This window comes from Thalassophryne amazonica, chromosome 12 (genome assembly GCF_902500255.1).
Source record: "Thalassophryne amazonica chromosome 12, fThaAma1.1, whole genome shotgun sequence".
Classification (NCBI taxonomy): Eukaryota; Metazoa; Chordata; class Actinopteri; order Batrachoidiformes; family Batrachoididae; genus Thalassophryne; species Thalassophryne amazonica.
The window spans coordinates 11,760,366-11,782,582 of NC_047114.1; the positions used below are offsets into that span (position 1 = coordinate 11,760,366).

Here is a 22,217-nt window from a genome sequence, read left to right on the forward strand (position 1 = left end):
GAATACCCCCGATCTTGGGTGTCAAATATTTTGTGTTGCATAATCTAGTTGAAAGAAACAGAGGTGCAGATGTCCCCATGGATGATGCGAACCTGCGGTGCCAAGGACAACGTTATATCAGCTCATTCCAACCACCAAGAGATGGCGTCTTAGCTTTGGGGGACAAGTTTAAAAAAAATCTACATGAGGGGTTACGTACACGTTTTGGGGGTTCAAGTACATTGAAGTACATTATATATGTTTTATTTGTACTAGAACAAAACAAAGTCAGCAGTCCAATCACACTGTGTGGGTGGAGCCTAAACAATAGCTCCTAGATCTGGTTTAAATTATATGGAATCTTAGGATCATGGTGGAGGCACGGGCACCGACGAGCCCTCAGCTGATGATTTATTTATTGTTTCCCTATAGGATGGTAACCATGGTGATCCAGTTCTCAGTGCTTATCGTCCTCCACTCCTGTCTGGTCCTAGTTACCACGGCGGAAGACTACAATGTCTGCCTCTGGTCCTGTGCAAGGCTTGTTGCTGGATCAACGAGACATATGCTGCAAGAAATGTCATCGTCTTTGTCTCCATTCCTCATCAACTTCCTGGCAGCCATGCATCAATATCGTGAGTTTAGACTTCATTTTTAATTTGGGTCATACTGAAGCGGATGAGCCTGAGACTGGTTCCTGATGAACCCAGTTCTGTTACTTAGAAAAGGACTTGCTTGATATATTATGAGGTTTCTTGTGTTCTTGTTCCCTTTGAAGATCTTCCTGACATACATTAGTTCAAGCACCGCATCAGTTTTAATTTAGAATAGTGCCCAGTTGCCAAAGATGCCATCTCAAGGTGCTTTGCTGTCCAATATCAAGCAGGTCGCACCCTATTATTTATACAGACTCGACGTTCTGAAAACAGCAAGCAAAAAGTGACAAGGAAACAAAACTTTTAACAGAAAGAAACCTCATGCAAAACCAGACTTTATGGAGGGGCCACCTGAGGGCTGGGAGCGGGGGGGTGGGAGGGGGAGTGTTGGATCAATGGCAGAAGAAAAAACAGTAACAATAGTAACAACATAATATAGCTCCACCACAGTCTCAGCTCACGTTATGCTTTTAGTCTTTTCTTCTTCTTTTGATGTCTTCTCTAAGATTCTTAAATTCCTGTGATCCACATCCTGATCCATGTTCCTGATCACTTATCTTTAAACTGTCTTCATGTCTTCCTTTGATCCTGTAATGAGGAATATGAAGCAGATTATGACTTTGATCTAACAACTTTGGTCATTCTTGCTGTGACCATTTAATTAAGATCATTGATTAAAATCATCAGAATCAAAGGTCAGATCAAAGGAGTCTTCAAGTTAATAACTGCAGGTACTTACGTAGTTACTGTCAGTTACTCTCAGTTTACTTACTCAGTGGCTTTTATTAAATTCATTAAAGCCATAGAGATCATGTGCTTACTGATCAATTAAAATCAATCACTTGCAGGTACTTAGTTCCTGCCAGTTACTCTCGAGTTAGCTATTTACTCAGTAATTTTTACTTTAATGCATTTAGTTAATCTAAATCACTCAGTTCCAATAACGCTCAAGTTAACCTGTTACTTTTAATCACTTGCCTCTAAACAATCAGTTACTTCACTAATTTACAATTACTGTACATTGTTATTTCTGCTGCTCCTTCTGTAGTCATTCAGTATGGATTACTTTTATTTTATTTGCCTTTGAACAATAATTGAAAGCAAAATCTGCTCTTTGATCTGGATCCACACCAGCATCTAATCACATATTCTTTGACCCAAGAGCTACCTGTCTGCCTTGTCTCGTTGAAATTAGTTACTTTTTTTTAGAGAGAGAGAGAGAGAGAGAGAGAGGAGAGAGAGAGCGAGGGGGAGAGAGAGAGAGAGAGAGGAGAGAGAGCGGCAGAGAGGGGTGTGAGAGAGAGAGAGAGCGAGAGAGAGAGAGGGGAGAGGGTTGATGCCGATATCTTTGCAGGAGAATGAAGGTCTAAGTCTTTATGGTCCTAGTGCTTTCTGTCTTACTGTGATGGTTATGAGACTTGGGTGCCAACCAGTGACATAAGGCAAAGAAGGCATGTCTCTGGTACCAGGTCTCTTTGGAGACTTCTTGGGTCCCACTGGAATGACTTTGTACAACCCCAATTCCACATGAAGTTGGATGTTGTGTGACATGTAAATAAAAACAGCATACATTAATTTGCAAATCCTCTTTCAACCTATATTCAATTGAAGACACCACAAAGACAAGATATTTAACTGTTCAAACTGATAAACTTTATTGTTTTTGTGCAAATATTTGCTCATTTGAAATGGGATGCCTGCAACACGTTTCAAAAAAGTTGGGACAGTGTTATGTTAACCACTTTGTTACATCACCTTTCCTCCTAACAACACTCAATAAGCGTGTGGGAACTGAGGACACTAATTGTTAGTGTCATGATTGGGTATAAAAGGAGCATCCCAAAAGGCTCAGCCATTCACAAGCAAAGATGGGGTGAGGATCACCACTTTGTGAACAGCTGCATGAAAAAATAGTCCAACAGTTTAAGAACAATGTTTCTCATGTTCATTTGCAAGGAATTTAGGGATTCCATCATCTACAGTCTATAATATAATCAGAGATTCAGAGAATCTGGAGAACTTTCTACACGTAAGCGGCAAGGCTGAAAACCAACATTGAATACCCGTGACTGTCGACACCTCAGGCGGCACTGCATTAAAAACCAACATCATTGTGTAAAGGATGTTACCACGTAATTTACATTTTACATAACGTCCCAACTTCATTGGATTTGGGGTTGTATCAAGTGAAGGGTTACTTTGTAAAATGGACTGCATTTATATAGCACTTTTCCATTTGCATCAGACACTCAAAGTGCTTTACAAATAATGCCTCACATTCACCCTGATGTGAGGGTGCTACCATACAAGGCATTCACTACACACTGGGAGCAATAGGGGATTAATAACCTTGCCAAGGGCCCTTAGTGATTTTCCAGTCAGGCTGGGATTTGAACCGAGGATCTTCTGGTCTCAAGCCCAACGCCTTAACCACTAGACATCACCTCTCCTAAGTCGTGGGATGTGATGGTCTAGTGACCATCACATCCCACTACTTAGGAGGTCAGCAAGATCACGGACAGTGTGAGGAACATCAGCTACCACATTTTGTCATGTTGTGTGTCATGATCCAGCATGTAGGTGCTCGGGTTGAGGACCCCAGTGGATGGAGAAGGTCAAGGACACACCCATATGTCACTTGGCTGCAGCAGATAGATGGTTACTTTGGAGAGGTGTGGTTGGTTGCCTTCCAGGAACTAAAGTGGTTCTGTGATGTGGTCGATCCAGTGTATGCTCCCAGACTTCTTAAGAGAATAAAATAAATAAATAATATTAATGGTGTATATTGAATTGGATGTTGAGCAGTGTCATGTTGGAGGATGGTAAATGCTGATCTGGCTCACCTATGAATAGTGACAGGAAGGGGGCGACAGAGAGGAAACAGGGTGACTACAGGAGAGAAGGAGGAGATCCAATGACCTGCACTTTGATGGTAAAATTACATAAAGAGGGAGAGGATGAGAGGAGGATGGAGACTCTAACCCTACAACAGCATCCCACAGGGACACTACAGGAACTCTGGACCAGACCTCAAAAAGGAACTCTAAGCTTCAAACCTCATGAGCAGCCGTTCATTTTTCTGCAGATTAATTGAATACTTGGTCAGAAACGTCCTGCACAGCGAGCTGGGGTGCTCTATAAGTTTTCCAGCTCGAACATCTTGAAAGATCAAATGCTCAGTAAAAAAACTGCATGAAGAGGTATTTGTAGATATTTTCTTTTTTCAGGGATCCTGTGTTGTGTTAATGTTGTTCAACAACAATAATCCTCCCTGCTGCTCTCTCACAGCTGTGGTGCGATTTCGACAAGTCCAACACCTTCCGAAACCAGACGTACAACGAGTCGGCTTCCATCCCAGACATCTGCTTCTACCCAGAGGTAGGAGCTAAATGATGTGTCTGCAGTGTGCAGCTGAGTCCATCTGTTCCTCCACAGTGCAGGAGTAATGAATTAACCATCGTCAGCATCTGCTGGAACCCAGACGGAGGACTTGCCTCAGCATCCTGCAACTGATGGAGCCATCAACGCGTCATAGCCCAAATATCCATTATGTGATTTTGTTTAGACAAACTGTAGCTGACTGATGGATTCAATAACGGAGCAGCATTTTTAGAGCTGCAAGCTTCGGCTGACTCATGTTTTGGCTGCGTGAACATATGCATCACAAGCTTATTTCCACCAGCCAGTGCATCTGCATGCATACACCTTTTTTAAACTGGACCACATAAATTAAAGTGCAGGAATATGGAAGTTTGAATTTCCACTTATATCTTTGCATAATTTCTACATTTATTTAAAAAACGTACTTTCTGTACTGTTTTAAAGGACGTCGCACCAAAATCATAACAATTTAGATTTAGGGTGTTATTGACCATCCAATGATTCACCGGGATAACTCTGTGGCCGGTTTCAAAGTATACGGAGACAACAGCAGAGACATCCAATAAAGTACTCGTGAGTACTTGGGTGTTTCCTACAAGTGACGTTCCTACTAGAAGCGTCCCAGCGTGTGCTTCAATGGAATGCAGCTGCTAACATTAAGAATTGAGGCACAGATTAATTCCAAAGTTGACATAAGTGTGATGTCATGTTATGATGACTCATTTTTAAAGCGATAACTGTTAATTTTGATGTATTCATGGTAAAGCTGCAGCTTCAAGAAGGTTGATGTGCACCTGCAGCCACGAGTCATAAACACAGCCTATCAATCAATCAATTTTTTTATATAGCGCCAAATCACAACAAACAGTTGCCCCAAGGCGCTTTATATTGTAAGGCAAGGCCATACAATAATTATGTAAAACCCCAACGGTCAAAACGACCCCCTGTGAGCAAGCACTTGGCTACAGTGGGAAGGAAAAACTCCCTTTTAACAGGAAGAAACCTCCAGCAGAACCAGGCTCAGGGAGGGGCAGTCTTCTGCTGGGACTGGTTGGGGCTGAGGGAGAGAACCAGGAAAAAGACATGCTGTGGAGGGGAGCAGAGATCGATCACTAATGATTAAATGCAGAGTGGTGCATACAGAGCAAAAAGAGAAAGAAACAGTGCATCATGGGAACCCCCCAGCAGTCTACGTCTATAGCAGCATAACTAAGGGATGGTTCAGGGTCACCTGATCCAGCCCTAACTATAAGCTTTAGCAAAAAGGAAAGTTTTAAGCCTAATCAATCAATCAATCAATCAATCAACTTTTTTCTTATATAGCGCCAAATCACAACAAACAGTTGCCCCAAGGCGCTCCACATTGCAAGGCAAGGCCATACAATAATTATGAAAAACCCCAACGGTCAAAACGACCCCCCTATGAGCAAGCACTTGGCCACAGTGGGAAGGAAAAACTCCCTTTTAAACAGGAAGAAACCTCCAGCAGAACCAGGCTCAGGGAAGGGCAGTCTTCTGCTGAGACTGGTTGGGGCTGAGGGAAAGAACCAGGAAAAAGAGATCGATCACTAATGATTAAATGCAGAGTGATGCATACGGAGCAAAAAGAGAAAGAAACAGTGCATCATGGGAACCCCCCCACAGTCTAGCAACATAACCAAGGGATGGTCCAGGGTCACCCGATCCAGCCCTAACTATAAGCCTTAGCGAAAAGGAAAGTTTTAAGCCTAATCTTAAAAGTAGAGAGGGTATCTGTCTCCCTGATCTGAATTGGGAGCTGGTTCCACAGGAGAGGAGCCTGAAAGCTGAAGGCTCTGCCTCCCATTCTACTCTTACAAACCCTAGGAACTACAAGTAAGCCCGCAGTCTGAGAGCGAAGCGCTCTAATGGGGTAATATGGTACTACGAGGTCCCTAAGATAAGATGGGACCTGATTATTCAAAACCTTATAAGTAAGAAGAAGAATTTTAAATTCTATTCTAGCATTAACAGGAAGCCAATGAAGGGAGGCCAACACGGGTGAGATATGCTCTCTCCTGCTAGTCCCCGTCAGTACTCTAGCTGCAGCATTCTGAACCAACTGAAGGCTTTTTAGGGGAACTTTTAGGACAACCTGATAATAATGAATTACAATAGTCCAGCCTAGAGGAAATAAATGCATGAATTAGTTTTTTCAGCATCACTCTGAGACAAGACCTTTCTGATTTTAGAGATATTGCGTAAATGCAAAAGGCAGTCCTACATATTTGTTTAATATGCGCTTTGAATGACATATCCTGATCAAAAATAACTCCAAGATTTCTCACAGTATTACTAGAGATCAGGGAAATGCCATCCAGAGTAACGATCTGGTTAGACACCATGCTTCTAAGATTTGTGGGGCCAAGTACAATAACTTCAGTTTTATCTGAGTTTAAAAGCAGGAAATTAGAGGTCATCCATGTCTTTATGTCTGTAAGACAATCCTGCAGTTAGCTAATTGGTGTGTATCCTCTGGCTTCATGGATAGATAAAGCTGGGTATCATCTGCGTAACAATGAAAATTTAAGCAATACCGTCTAATAATACTGCCCAAGGGAAGCATGTATAAAGTGAATAAAATTGGTCCTAGCACAGAACCTTGTGGAACTCCATAATTAACTTTAGTCTGTGAAGAAGATTCCCCATTTACATGAACAAACTGTAATCTATTAGACAAATATGATTCAAACCACTGCAGCGCAATGCCTTTAATACCTATGACATGCTCTAATCTCTGTAATAAAATTTTATGGTCAACAGTATCAAAAGCAGCACTGAGGTCCAACAGAACAAGCACAGAGATAAGTCCACTGTCCGAAGCCATAAGAAGATCATTTGTAACCTTCACTAATGCTGTTTCTGTACTATGATGAATTCTAAAACCTGACTGAAACTCTTCAAATAGACCATTCCTCTGCAGGTGATCAGTTAGCTGTTTTACAACTACCCTCTCAAGAATCTTTGAGAGAAAAGGAAGGTTGGAGATTGGCCTATAATTAACTAAGATAGCTGGGTCAAGTGATGGCTTTTTAAGTAATGGTTTAATTACTGCCACCTTAAAAGCCTGTGGTACATAACCAACTAACAAAGATAGATTGATCATATTTAAGATTGAAGCATTAAATAATGGTAGGGCTTCCTTGAGCAGCCTGGCAGGAATGGGGTCTAATAAACATGTTGATGGTTTGGATGAAGTAACTAATGAAAATAACTCAGACATAACAATCGGAGAGAAAGAGTCTAACCAAATACCGGCATCACTGAAAGCAGCCAAAGATAACCATCAATAACCATCTCTGCTGCAGGATCAGTTTTGTGCATGATTAATTATGAGTGTTGTTATCAATAAAATCTAAAAAAAAAACTACATCTGCTGCCGGGGTAAAATGAGTGTCTCATCAGCTGCACATCATGCGTGCACACACACACACACACACACACACACACACACACACAGCGAGCTTTGCAGCACACATCTCAAAATTCACTCTCTCAAAGTAAAAAAAAAAAAAAAAAAAAGAAATCTAGCCACAAAACACAAAAGGGGTAAAATTCTGAACATGCCAGGCTCACTGTCGTGTTATGGATTAATTTCCAAATGTAAACTCCATGTGATCAAAGACACACACGCGCAAGAGATTGCCAGCTGCAGCTCTGCCTCGATTGTGGCACGTAAAATAACATCCATTAATTCCTGGAAATAATGTATTCTGAGTTTTTCCAATGTAGCAAATCCGTTTCTGTGTCCAGGCAGGCTGTTAAAAACAGTGTCAGATGTCCCGACGTCCATGTCCACAGCTTCAGTAAACCAGCATCCACACAAACAGCACGTCACCACACTTTAGGCTTCAAAATCCAACACTGAAAAAGTTAAGAGTTTCGGGGTTGAAGCATGTCGTCTCCTCTCTGTAAATCTGAGCCATCACTTTTGAACAGCACCTCAGAAGCTTCGTTTTCGGACGGAGCAGGTTCGTTTCCCTCTGTCTGTCAATCATTGGGATGTTTCTGTTTTGCTAATAAGGACGTCTGACACTGAAAAATGCACAGAATTGCCGAGTGAAACGTTTTCCGGAAATTAACCTGCTAACGCTCAGAGTGAGAGGAATAAAATACATCAGCGATCACTAATTATTAGCACATGTGTGCAGAGAGACTTCCAGTCATGAGTACTTTTATGATGTCTTGCCAACTGGGACATTAAAAAATGTGAGACATGTCCTTTAAAGACTGAACCAGCAGATTTGATGTGTAAGAAAATCAAGAAGTTCAGCAATATTTTCTCTGCAATTGTTTTTTTTTTTTAATTTCATGTTTCATATCTTGGTCAAGATCATAGGTCACATTTTGAAAAGCACATTTTTGGTCATTGCACCGCTCTTACTTGAGCCTGCACAGCAGGAATAGCGGTCCTCTTGCCCAGCAATAGGACCGGCTCACCGCTCTCAGCACTGACTTCAGCGAGCTAGCACAATGTCAAGATGCTTTTATGTCCTCCGTGTGCACTCTTTTGGCACAACACCTGTCGAAGCTCAACACTCAGGCCAACCCGGACCAAGCTATAGGTAGCACCAGTTTCTCTCTGCCTAGAACGCTGACCGCCTTTCCGTCTCCCATACATGATGCCGCCATTTCCACTCAGCTGTCCCGACCAGAGCATCCCTCCAGAGAGACTGAAGATGTTCTACCATTTATCATGCAGTGTGAGCTGCACTACGAGCTAATGTCATCTATGTTTCCGTCGGAAAGGAAGAAGATAGCATACATTTCGCACTTGTCTGGCCGGGCTGCATTGTGGGCCATGGGGGAGTGGAGCCGTCAGTCGCCATCTTGCTTCTTCCTCTAAGCATTCACTACAGCTCACCAGTAGGTGTTCCAGCACACCTCTCCAGGACGTGACGCGGCACGCTCCCTTCTGAGGTTGAAGCAGGGCACTCGCCGGGTGGCAGATTACGCCATGGACTTCCGCATTCTTGTTACCAAGAGTGAGTGGAATTCAGCCGTCCTCCATGACGTCTTCTTCCAAGGGCTGGCTGCCAGCGTCTAGGACCAGCTGATCACTGTTGAGCTTCCCTAAAATTTGAACGAGATGATCACCCTGGCAATCTGGATCAACCGGCGCCTATCAGAACGTCCACACCAGGAGCCGTGTTACCTGCCATGACGCGCCTCCACTCCCAACAAGGGTAGAGCTTCATCTCACCACACTGAGGTTGTCTCCACACACTATGGATCAAAAGAACCCATGCAGTTGGGCTGCTTACACCTGTCACAAGAGGAATGACGCCGCAGACGGGACTATGGATTTTGTTTTTATTGTGGACAATCAGGTCACTTGATCTCCTGTTGCCCGGTCAGGGGTGCCTCAGCACGGTGTCAATCCTCAGTACGGGTGAGTCAAAGCTCAATTTCTTCTTCAGCTTCTCAGAATTTTTTTTCTGCTAAATTGGAATCTGATCAGTACACTGAGTCTGTGCACCCATTTGTGGATTCTGGTTCTGACACTAATTTTATATTACCTTCTCTTGCCAGGTCCTTGCACCTTAGATTATTTCGCCTCCCATGCACCCTGGTGGTTAGGGCGGTGGATGGCCACCAATTGGGACAAATCTCTCACCGAACATAGTCCGTCCATTTGACTAACAATGAGAACCATGTGGAATCAATTAGTTTCTTTGTTTTTGACAAGATGACTCACCCTGTTATTCTGGGGCACCCCTGCCTGCAACAGCACAGCCCAGATTTCAACTTGGTCAATGGGACAATAAGCAAGTGGGGATTTTCTTGCTCTGGGAAGTCTTTGATCAGGTCCAGTTCTCTGCCTCTTTCAGTTCCTATTGATCTCTCGGGGGTATCGCCCTGCTGTCATGATTTAGCACCAGTGTTTAGCAAGGCTAAGGCTAAGTCACTCCCGCCTCATCATGACTGTGCCATAGATCTCTTGTCTGGGGCAAGTCCACCTAGGGGAAAATTGTATTCTCTGTCGGGCCCTGAATGCACCGCTATGCAGGAATATATTCAGGAGTCTCTTGACGCCAGCCTGATTCGGCCCTCTTCATCGCCCGCAGGGGCAGGGTTTTCTTTGTTGAAAAGAAAGATAAAATGTTTTGTCCTTGTATAGATTATTGCGGGTTCAATGATATTACCATGAAAACTTGCGACCCATTACCTTTGATTTCTTCCGAGTTTGAGTCACTAGAGGGCACCAAAGTATTTTCTATGTTGGATCTCCAGAATGCCTATCACTTAGTCAGGATTAAGCAAGGAGATAAGTGGAAGAAAGCATTTAATACACCTACGGAGCATTACGAGTACCTGATGATGCCATTTGGCCATACTAACTTGCCAGCCATCTTCCAAAACCTCGTGAACAATGTCTTACGTGAATATTTGAAAAAAATTCATTTTTGTTTATTTAGACGACATTCTGATTTTCTCTTCTGATCTTGAGACCCACATCTAGCATGTAAGGTCTGTGTTACGCACTCTGCTGATGAACGATTTGTACGTTAAAGCCGAAAAATGTGAATTCCATAGAGCCACTGTGTCTTTTCTGGGGTTTGTTATTGCAGAGGAGAGGACCCAGATGGACCCAGATAAGGCAGCGGCAGTACATGAGTGGGCGGTACCCAGCAGTCGTAAAGCTGTGCAGAAGTTTCTGGGGTTTGTTAATTTCTAAAATAAATTCATCAGTAATTTCAGCTCCGAAGCCGCTCCACTTTACCATGTGACCTTGTCACTTCGAGCTTTCAAGTAGACACTGGAGTGTGACGAGGCATTCAGGGTCCTAAAACAATGCTTTACGGTAGCCCCGGTGCTGCTCCTTCCTGACACCGCTCGGCAGTTTGTGGACGAGGTTGATGCTTCTGATGTTGGGGTGCGAGCTGTTCTGTCGCAGACGTGTCCCACTGACAGAACGCTACACCCGTGTGCCTTTCGGACCCGTAAGTTGATAGTCGCGGAACGCAATTACAGCATTGCAACCGGGAACTGCTGGCGGTTAAGGTGGCTCTGGAGGAGTGGCGACATGCCATTTTTAGTCTACACTGATCATAAGAATTTGTCACAGCTAAGCACCTCAATGCCCGCCAGGCCCGCTGGGCCATATTCTTCAGTCGCTTCGACTTTGTCATCACCTACCAACCCGGTTCTAAGAATGATAAACCTGATGTGTTGTCTCGACAGTATGATGGTTCGAATGCCCTGGTAGAGTCTGGTAATGTCTTACTTGTCCATCCATCTTGTTTTATCTCCGCCAGCACATGGGAGATTGAGTCTCGGATAAAGTCTGCACTTGAGAATGAGTCAATTCCCGCTGAATGTCCTTTGGGGAAATTGTTTGCCCTGGGGTCTCTCAGGGGGGAGGTCATTGAACGGGGTTATAGTATTTGATTCTCCTGTCATCCAGGAAAACCATGTTTCACTTTTTTGGATCATAATAATAGGGGACCCACTTTTGGTGCTGTATCTATTGCCATAAGCAACAGGTTGGTCACCATCATGTCCCACAGTGTCCTGCACTCAAGGTTCTTGAAATGGAGTCATATCACCACCTGGTGGACATCTATGTTATAACAGCCAAGTGGCCTCTGTGTGCGTGCGTATGTATGGCTTCGATCACGCAGAAACCAGGGAGAGCATATGCAGTCTGGCATGCTTACTGTATGTATTTTGGGTCAAGGATGTCGCTACAAAAGTGAAAAGTTGAAAGAACAAACATTTTTGGAGAAATTAGCAATTTTAGCTAACCAGTAAACTCCTATGGTGCATTGCAGCACCATAGGAATTTGGGATTTTAAATGTTGTTGTTGTTGTGGTAAATGTCAGTTTAACAGTGTTGTTAGTGTTATTGATTTATTGTGTTTTTGTAGTTCAACTGGTTGCATCAGTTTAGTTAAGTATTGTGTTGCTGTTATCAGGAGTGAAAAGTGTATTGCTTTTGATGTCTTCTGCCACCATCTCTGTTTCTACATGCCTAAAAATAGAAGAACTTCGGTCATGGAGAAACTGGGGAGACATTTGCTGTTTGGTATGCATATGTATTTTGTGTCAAGGATGAACGCCACCAAAATGGAACGTTGATAGGTCAAATATTTTTGAAGAAGATACGGATAATAGCTAACAACACTGAACAACAGATGTTGCTAAGTACATTCTGAACTCACACGCCATTCCAATTTATATTTAAAGCGTGATTGCGTGCATGCATGATTTTATGCACTAAGTTAGTTCAATGTAAGTTAAATACGTTAAAAATACATGGATGACACAAGAAAGTGAAAACACTTATTTCCATTGTGGTCCATTTAAAAATCAAATGACAAAATGGAAGTAATAAGATAACATGACTTAATCCTTTCATAGCCCTATGGTGGATAAATTTTGAGACAGCCACAACAGTGTAGGTATCCAAAAATAAGTTAAAAGAAAAATAATTACCAAATACGGACGTCAAGTTCTGTACAGAACAACAATATATACAGTAGAATAGATTACACTACATACAAGCAGAAGGAGTATTCTGTAATATCGCACGAGTGTTCAAGTGATGTACACGAGTCTACAAGTATTATTGCATAGAATGCGTAATATTATTGCAAATGGTTGAAAAATTGTTACTATAACGATAATAATGATTTGAGTGATCTGAGTGGTCTACTGGGAACAGTGCTGGTTTTGGAGTTTGACATCAGCAGGAAGGAAGGACCTGCGGTATTACTCCTTCACACACTTTGGGTGGAGCAGTCTGCTGCTTTCTAGAGCTTTCTGGAGCTTTCTAGTGCAGTCAGGGTGTCATGCATGGGTTCAGAGGTGTTCTCCAGAAGGGATGACAGCTTAGCCATCATCCTCCTTTCTCCCACCTCCTGCACTGAGTCTAGGGTACTACCCAGGACAGAGCTGGCTTTCCTAAGCACTTTGCCAAGTCTCCTCCTCTCAGCACTTGTGATGCTGCTGCTGCTTCAGCAGACCAGTCCGTAAAAAATGGCTGATGCCACAACCAAGTCAAAGAAGGTCCTCAAGAGCACCCCCTGCACTCCAAAGCACTTGAATCGCCTCAGCAGGTAGCGTCTGCTCTGGCCTGACCAACAGTCCCCAGGCCTCACGTCTGTGGTTGTTCTGTGACGTCCAACATCCAAGATGAGAGGCTGGGGCCACACCTGTGATCTACAGCTTGTCCCGCTGACCAAAATGTCCTCCCTAAAAATCACTCCGCCCTGCCTTCACTACACATGCGTCATTTCGGAGCATCACCATTGTCATTTCTAAGCGTCAGCTGCGATCCACCGATTATCACCTTGTTTCTGCTTAAAACTGCACTCCAGTCATCATGTATCTCAGCGACGGATATCTGAAGCTTTTGTACAACAATCATTTCCATATAAATTTAGCCTTATTTCGTAATAAAAGATGGCGGACCGATCGGAGCAGCAGATGTCTGGTGTGCAGCTGCGCCTACATCATTTCGGTGCGTCAGTAGTGAAATGAGGCAATTATCGTTTCGTTTCTGCTTAAAATGGCCTTGTTTCTGCTAAAAAAGGTGACTGTCTAGTGGTGGGGACGTGGTGGTCTAGTGGTTAAGCATTTGCTTGAGACCTGGATATAAAGAACTGGATATGACCGGTTTGAACTGACTGGTGTGGAAGGTGGGTTGAATACATAGTGACCTAGGGAGACAGAGATAAACAGAAACTGGATTAATAATATTGGATACCGGGAATGGACCGATGAACCTTTCAACTTGAGGTGGCGAGTGGAGAGCTAGACTTTCTTGCTGGGCTCGTATGCCAGCACAGAGGACCTTTTCCAGTCCACAGCTAACTTGTAGGCTTGGGAGGTGCGAATAAGGGTTCTCTTGGCCCGCTTCCAGGTTCATCGACAGCGGAGGATGAGCTGGAGTATGCTGGCAGTATTGTTACCAGATCAGACGGGGTGTCGACTGGTTCACCCTGATGGGACAAAGTGTCCGGTTTCCACATTTTTAGAACCTGGATGGTACGAAAGTAGAAAGATAAATCAACTGAAAAAGATTGCCAACCTCGCTTGTCAGGCATTAAGGAGCTTGGCAAAACGCAGATACTCAAAATTTTTATGATCAGTGGTAAACCAGAAATGGCGCTTGCGCCCCCTCCAACCAGTGGCGCCACTCCTCCAAGGCCACTTTCACCCCCAACAGTTCACGGTCTCCGATGCTGTAATTACGCTCTGCGGTGATCAGCTTCTTGGACAGATAGGTGCACGGATGCAGCCTGTTGTCAGCAGGGTTACGCTGCGAGAGGACCGCACCCACACCAATATCAAAAGTATCAACCTCAACCATGAACTATCGAGCCGGGTCACGGAGGAGCAGCACGGGGGCCACTGTAAACGTTTTTTTAGAATTCTATAACGGCCGGAGGGATGACGTGACGTCATGTAGCGGAGCAGCAACAGTACTAAAATTACATATGAATTTGCAGTAGAAATTGGCAAAGCCCAGGAATCTCTGAACCTCCTTTTGTGAGGACAGAACAGTCCAGTCACGCACAGCGGCCATGCAGCAAGTCATTTACCAAGTTTTGGAACACTGTGGGAGCACTGGTGAGGCCAAATGGCATGACTAAGTACTCATAATGACCAAAAGGTGTGTTTAATGCAGTTTTCCACTCATCTCCTTCCTTAATCCGGACCAAATAGTATGTGTTGCAGAGATCAAGTTTGGTAAATATCTTAGCACCCTCTTAACAGCTCAAAAGCAAAGAAGATGACAGGCTAAAATAAAAGTGAAAATATTCATTTTCATAACGTAAAATGTAAATATAAATTGTTAAATACCACTATTTACATAAATGCAGGAAATGATTCAAGTGTTTTTGTACAATTATTTACAGTCAGATATCACAATAAGATTTAGAACATTTCATAGACATATTGTGCAGGAAATGCTAATGCTAAACTATTTACAAAACAATTAGATGTCAAAATAAGATGGAACACAAATTATTTGTGCCACTCAAAAAACAATTCCTGTCCAACACAACACAGAGGGCTACATCGCAGGTTTGACACTTCCACGGTGTGTCACTCCTCTTCTTGTCCACCTGAAGGCACTGTTGGCACCTCAATCTGCCTTTTGTGACTTTTTGGCAGTGATTTGTGCCTGTCACAATTGGCACAGGAATGTGGGACACCGGCAACCCCACACACGAGGGGAAGCACACAGGGTGGCAGCGTAGGCCTACAAAAGAGGGCGCCCCAGAATTGCACCATCTGGGTTGGATGGTGTGATTGAGTGGTGGGATGGTGTGATTGAGTGGTGGGAGGATTGAGCGGCAGCAGGGACGAGGGGGCCAAGGAGGCAGCACAACCAAACCCCAAGCCCAGGCAGGGACCACCGAGCCAACGAGGGTGAGATAAGACCCCTAGACAAGGGGCGGGACCAAAACCCCCAAGCCGGGAAGCATATGAAACCCTCCAACACCCGGGGCTCCCCCAACACAGCCAGCAGGACCTACCCCAAGACCCCACCCCAGCCTCTCATCCACCCCCGATCCTCACCCCAAACACCAAAGCCCAAGAGAGACCACCCAAACGAGAGTGGGACAACAGCCCCCCGACACTGACCATGGCCGCCATCTCCCCAGCAGCCTTACACCCCCCCCCCCAATCATCACATGTGCCCCTACCGCAACATCCACCTCTCCAAGGGGCACCATGACCATGGCAGAACAGGACAGATGGCCCAACCCCCACACCAATGCCCCAGACAGCCTACCCTGCAAACCCACCACCGCCGAGTGACCCCCAACTCTAAATTGGTGACTGTGCTTACTAAATGTGCAGAAATAAAGTGTATGCATTAAAATGGAAGGGCAGGAGCAGCGGATGGTAGCTGCTGTGGTAGGCTGGAGCACACTGTTGCACCACAGACTGCCCTGCAAACCCATCACCAACACCTGACCACGAAACTACGAGGTCTGTTAGAAAAGTATCCGACCTTTTTATTTGTTTCAAAAACCTGATGGATTTGAATCACGTGTGCTTGCATGAGCCAACCTTGAACCTTCATGCGCATGCGTGAATTTTTTCACACCTGTCGATTGCGTCATTTGCTTGTAAGCAGCCTTTGAGTGAGGATGGGTGTAGTCTCTCGTCGTTTTTTCTTTGCAAGGAAAATGAAGAGAATGAAAAGTTGCAGCAAAATTCATGCCGATGGCTTTGGCACGAAGCTGATGGCACAGCAAAAGCGCCTCCGTGTTGAAGTCTCACAGGACATGTTGTGACATGCCCAGCTCTTCCACCATTCGGAAGATTCAGATGGCGTTCGTGACTTTTCAGTCGTGTGACTATCCAAGAAGTTGTGCGGCCATCTTTAAACCGGTTGTACCGCTCCTTAATCTGTGTGATGCCCATAGCATCGTCACCGAAATCCGTCTGAATAATCCAAATGGTTTCCACCTGGCTGTCGCCTAGTATCTGGCAAAATTTGATGCAGTCGCGCTGCTCCAGTCGTTCCGCCATTTTCCTTTCGACAGGCGTGAAAAAATTCACGCATGCGCACGAAGGTTCAAGGTTGGCTCATGCAAGCACACGTGATTCAAATCAATCAGGTTTTTGAAAAAATAAAAAGGTCAGATACTTTTCTAACAGACCTTGTATATGAACCCTATATAATGTACTATTTAAAACCCAATATAATATGTGCGCAAGTACTAAGCTAGTGAAGTGCAATAAAAGGGTGCAACATGTGAGGCCTAATCCCAAGGAGCCGGCGGAAGGAAGAAGCACGGTGCAGACTTCAACCTTTGTAGCACTTTTTAAATTTTGTTAATAGGCCTAACATAACTTGACTTATGAGTATTTTTTACACCATGTGTTTTCATGAATATTATTGTCATTTTTGCTGCGCATTTATGTACACACACCGCCAAAAGGATCATTTCCTTCTCTACTGCAGCAGCGACAGTGGTGGGAAGAAATATGACTCCTTCTTCCTCATTGGTTGGCTGGCTCGTGAATTTTCCACCAATCACAAGTCACTAACCCCACATGTTCACTAATCCCACGTGTGTTTGATCACAGCCCACCCACCCCACGTGGGTCTGACTGTGTGGTCGCTTTCTCTTTATTACTGGTGGAAAGCATGTCTGGTTAGTGTTTTGTTGTTGTTTGGGGTTTTGTAAAAATGAGGCATTTTATGAATGTGGAGCAAGCACTTCAGCTATTTTTTGAACTGGAGGAAGAAGGAGCGCACAGCTCGTCATCAGAGTCTGAAACAGACAGTGAGGCGTCTGGTGCTGAAAGAGATGATTTGGTTCTGGTGGAGCAACCAAAGCAGGTGGATCCACCAAAATGCGCACGGAGATCTGAACAGAGGGTTGGAGCGTGCACTTCTGTTTCCAGATCCAGATCTCTGCTCGGACGTGCAGCAGAGAGTCCAAAACACCTTTTCCTTTTGTTTTTTGTAACTGACACAATTAGAACAATCTGCACCAACACCAATAAAATTGTTGCAAAAAACAAGGCATTATAGGGAAAAAAAATCCAACTGCACAGACATTGAAATGGAAGATCTGTACATATTTTGTGGACTTCAGATATACGTCCTTGGTGTCACTGTCAAGTCTCCAGGACTACTGGAAACAAAATAATATTTTGTCTGTCCCCTTTCCAGTGAAAGTAATGTCCAGAAACAGATTTAGATCAGTATTCTGGAACATCCACCTAAGTGATCCAAATGAGGATGTAGAAAATGATAGAAAAAAGGGAACAGCAGGTCATGACAAATTGTTTTGAGTCAGGCCTCTTTATGATGACATCCTCAGTGCCTGCCAGGCTTATTACCACCCAAGGAGGGAGCTGGCTGTGGATGAAAGGATGGTGGTGACGAAGGAAAAAATTGGAATGACTCAATATTTGAAGGACAAGCCAACAAAATGGGGCATGAAACTTTTTGTGTTGGCTGTTTCAAGTAATGGCTACACACTAAAATTCACCATTTACACTGGCCAGACTGTGATCACAAGTGAGCACGGGCTGTCATACGATGTGGTCATGAACCTCATCCAGCCATTCTCGCTTGGTACTGGGTACCACATTTACATGGGCGATTTTTACATGAGTCCCAAACTGTTCATGGACCTGGCTAATGACGTGACGTTTGGAGCATGTGGCACATACAGGGAGACAGGGATGCCCCAGAGGGAGGGCAAAAGCTCTCACAAAAAAATCTGAAAGAGGATCTATAGAATGGATAAGAGAGGGGCCTCTGGTGTTTGTAAAGTGGATGGACACACAGGAGGTGTCTGTGTGCTCCACCATCCATCATGCGTTTTCAGGTGAGACAGTGTGGAGAAGGGTGAAGGATGGGAAGGATGGATGCTGGACAGTGAAAGACATTCCCTGTCCTACCCCAGTGTTGGCTTATAATAAAAACATGGGTGGAGTCGACCTATCTGACCAGCTCATCCAGTACTACTCCACCCATCGGAAAACTACACGCTGGTACAGGACAGTGTTGCTGCACTTCCTTGACATTGCAACCACAAATGCATTCATCTTGCATCGTGAGATCAGCAGTGTCAAGCAAGTGCAGCCCATGACACACAAGGATGTTATGGTGGAGTTGGTGTGTCAACTGTGTGGCACAGACAAAACGTGTGGATGGTTAGGTGTTTGTGATCGCCAACACAATTCAGTTTTGGGTGTTCTCAAGGGGATCAAGACTCTGGTGTCCTAGATTAGAGTATGGATGCTCACTAACTAGACAACAGACTATTGCTGTCACTGCTTGTTCATGTGTGGTTGTTTGTCCTGGTATGTTGTATTGTTGGGGTTCCGTGTCCTTGGTGTCTCACTTTTCATCACTTCACAGTTATTACTGTCACCACTTGTCTTTCGTTCTTGTCTCTTCCTGTTGTTTTGGTGGTCAGCCCTTCCTCATAGAAGGTATTAGCGTTAAATAAAATGTTATAGGCTGATCAGGAAGGGCAGATGAAGGTCACACACACACACACACACACACACCATGTTTACTCTTGCACTATGTACTATAGTCTGTCTTGCAAGAACAAATTGCATATATGTGTATGTATGTGTATGCCAGTTTGGCATTTACCATTACTATATATGCAGACAGGGGGAAAAGCTGAAATATTAAATATAAAATAATTATTTTAAAAATACAGGTTGATTGAAGTGACACATTTAAATTACAGAGACTAATCATCTCATGTGATCACAGTGCTGAGATGTGATCAGTTACAAAAAGACAATAAACATGGAGTGAACCCAAAAACACTGCAGGACATGTGTTAAGCCATTAATCACGTTTATTGATGTGCGTTACGGGGAGGGATCTAGATTCAGGTTGGGGGTATTGTGACTTGGTCTGAATTGCACACCCCCTCCACACACACACACACACACACACACACACACACACCAAAAAATAACAGAAAAAAAATCTGTAGCCTTTTTCCTACATTTTTTGGCACTCTGGGAAGCTAAATGCTGTCTGTCTATCCATCGTTTTTAATACACACTTTTTATTTTCATAAACACTGGAAATCTAAATGGGCATGGAGCAACATTCATTAATTTGTTTATGTGCCTTTGTTTATGTGAAACCTTAAGCATATTTTAATCACACATTTGGTCAGCGGCTTGGGGGCGGGGCATGGTTATAACCCCCTTCTCGAGCTGCCACTGTGTTATTGATCACTGAGTCTGTATCTCTGTTTTTGTTTCATTGCAGTACTTTGTGTTCACGGGGGTTCTGGCTATGGTGACGTGCGCTGTGTTCCTGCGGCTGAACTCCGTGCTGAAGCTGGCGGTGCTGCTGGTGATGATCGCCATCTACTCGCTGCTGACCGAAGCATTCTACGCCTCTCTGTTTGTTCGCTATGACACCGTGCACCACAACACAGAGTGAGTGACAGCCGCACAAAAATGAGACTGTGCACTCGGAGATCTCAAATATCTGCCTGAGTAATAACAACCAATCATCATTAACTTGGACTGGATTCTGATCTGTGCTTCAGAGCTTTATGATATCACAAGGCAACAGTGTTAAAAGGGAATATTTTGAGACAGATCTTAACCAAAAGGTCGTTAGCTCTTCCTAGACCAAAGGAGTGTCTCACAATATTTGTTCAAAATATTATTATTATGGTGGCCAAGTGGTTAATGTGCTTGGTTTCAGTTCAGAAGGTTCCCGGTTCAAATCCCACCACTGCCACATTTCTCCATGTAATGTGGAGTTGCATCAGGAAGGACATCCTGATGCAAAAATGTAAAATGTACCAATTCAACATGCAGATCCACCTTGGATTTGCTGTGGCGACCCCGAGTGCAAACAAGGGAGCAGCTGAAGGGACTTACTTACTTTTACTATTATCATGTTGTCCTTGGCGTTCTTCAGCCCGACACACGTGCAGGAACTCGACACTTTGATTTGCTATAATGAAGCACTTTGTTTCAGCAGCATCTGTTTTTGTTCCTGCAGAAACTTTTTGGGAACCAAAGAGACGTCTCTCCTCCTGATGGCCATGTTCCTCCTTGCTGTGTTTTATCACGGACAGCAGGTAAGACATGAACTATTCTCGACCCTGAATATAACATGACCCAATATTTCGAGATACATTTATAACCCCAATTCCAGTGAAGTTGGGACATTGTGTAAAATGTAAATAAAAACAGAATGCAATGATTTGCCTGTTTCCAAACAGATGTTCTTTGAGCATTCATCAATTTCCCAGTCTTTTGTTGCCCCGTCCCAACTTTTTTGAAACGTGTTGCAGGCATCCATTTCAAAATGAGCAAATATTTGCATAAAAACAAAACGTTTATCAGTTTGAACATTAAATATCTTGTCTTTGTGGTGTATTCAAATAAATATAGGTTGAAGAGTAGTTACTCTATTTAGTATTATCTAGTATCTAATATCTAGTATTTAGTCGTGTTAGAGTAGTAAAGCCTAACCAGGGATGGGACTTGTAAATTAGCACTTGTTGCTATACTCTGTATGCATCACATCAGCTACAAGCTTTGATTTGTAGCTATGTCTGATTGTATTGTCCCTGTCAAATAAACTAATAAATAAATAAATACAAATCATTGTATTCTGTTTTTATTTACATTTTACACAACATCCCAACATCACTGGAATTGGGGTTGTACAAAGTTATTCCAGTGGGACCCAAGAAACCTGGTACCAGACACATCCCATCTTTGCCTTATGTCACTGGTTGGCACCCAGGTCTCACAAGTAAGACAGAAAGCACCAGACCATAAAGACTTGGACCTTCATTCTCCTGCAAAGATATTGGCATCACCCCCCCCCCCCCCCTCTCCCTCTCTCTCTCTCTCTCTCTCTCTCATTATATTCAGAAGAATACTCAGATATTTTGCAAGTGGCAGAGAGATATTTGCATGCATGGGACTTGTAGGACTTTTGGAGACTTTTTGATTGACAGTGGTCTTGGTTGGTTCCAACCGGTACCTCACTTTTGACCCAAAAGGACCAGCCCATCTGTATCCAGCAGAGTACCATGTCCCCACATTGAATGTTGATTCTTGCCCACAATGCTTCATTGTCAGCTGTAAACCACCTCAGGGAGGACTGGAGGTCATGTTCTGAAGGAGCAGTCCTGAGACCTCCATACTGGACATTCTGCAACCTTCAGCAGGAACTTCACATTGTGTCCACACACACCGTTTGGGCAAGCACGCTGAAACCCACTGAGAATGTTTGACATTTGCCATGTGAACAAACACACATCCTTGCAGGAGTCCACGCCTTTTAACAGGACGTGTGTTCATCAGAATGCGACGAACACACCACATCCCCGCAGCAGCGGAGGGACGTCCACGACTCCCACAGGACCTTGTCAAGGATAAAGCATCACTACTCTGTTCCACAGCTTGAAAAATTTATTAAGTTGAGGTTTGAGAAATCATAGAGTCTCCTTTCCACCGTGAATAATTTAAAGTAGACCTGCTTTGAAATAAATGCAGTCAGATCTTTGGACCAAAGAGTGACTTATATTTACACTTAAAATCCTTCTGAATGTAGTAAAGTAAATCTGCAAGCCCAGATCTGTCATTCAACGGAGAAATCTTCATTTAAAAAATAACAAATTTACAGCTAAAATTTGGCCCTCCACAAAACTGTCATCAGATCCGGGACATTGCAGAGATGTAAGA

General features: G+C 43.8%; 1 protein-coding gene across 1 annotated transcript in view; it reads left to right on the forward strand.

The window, feature by feature from the left end:
- The window catches only part of adcy8 (adenylate cyclase 8 (brain)), a 304,694-nt gene that overhangs the window by 226,387 nt on the left and 56,090 nt on the right, over positions 1–22,217 (forward strand). The window contains 2 exon segments of the mRNA XM_034182725.1: positions 19,768–19,940; positions 20,518–20,596. Coding sequence (XP_034038616.1) covers positions 19,768–19,940; positions 20,518–20,596 — 252 coding nt within the window.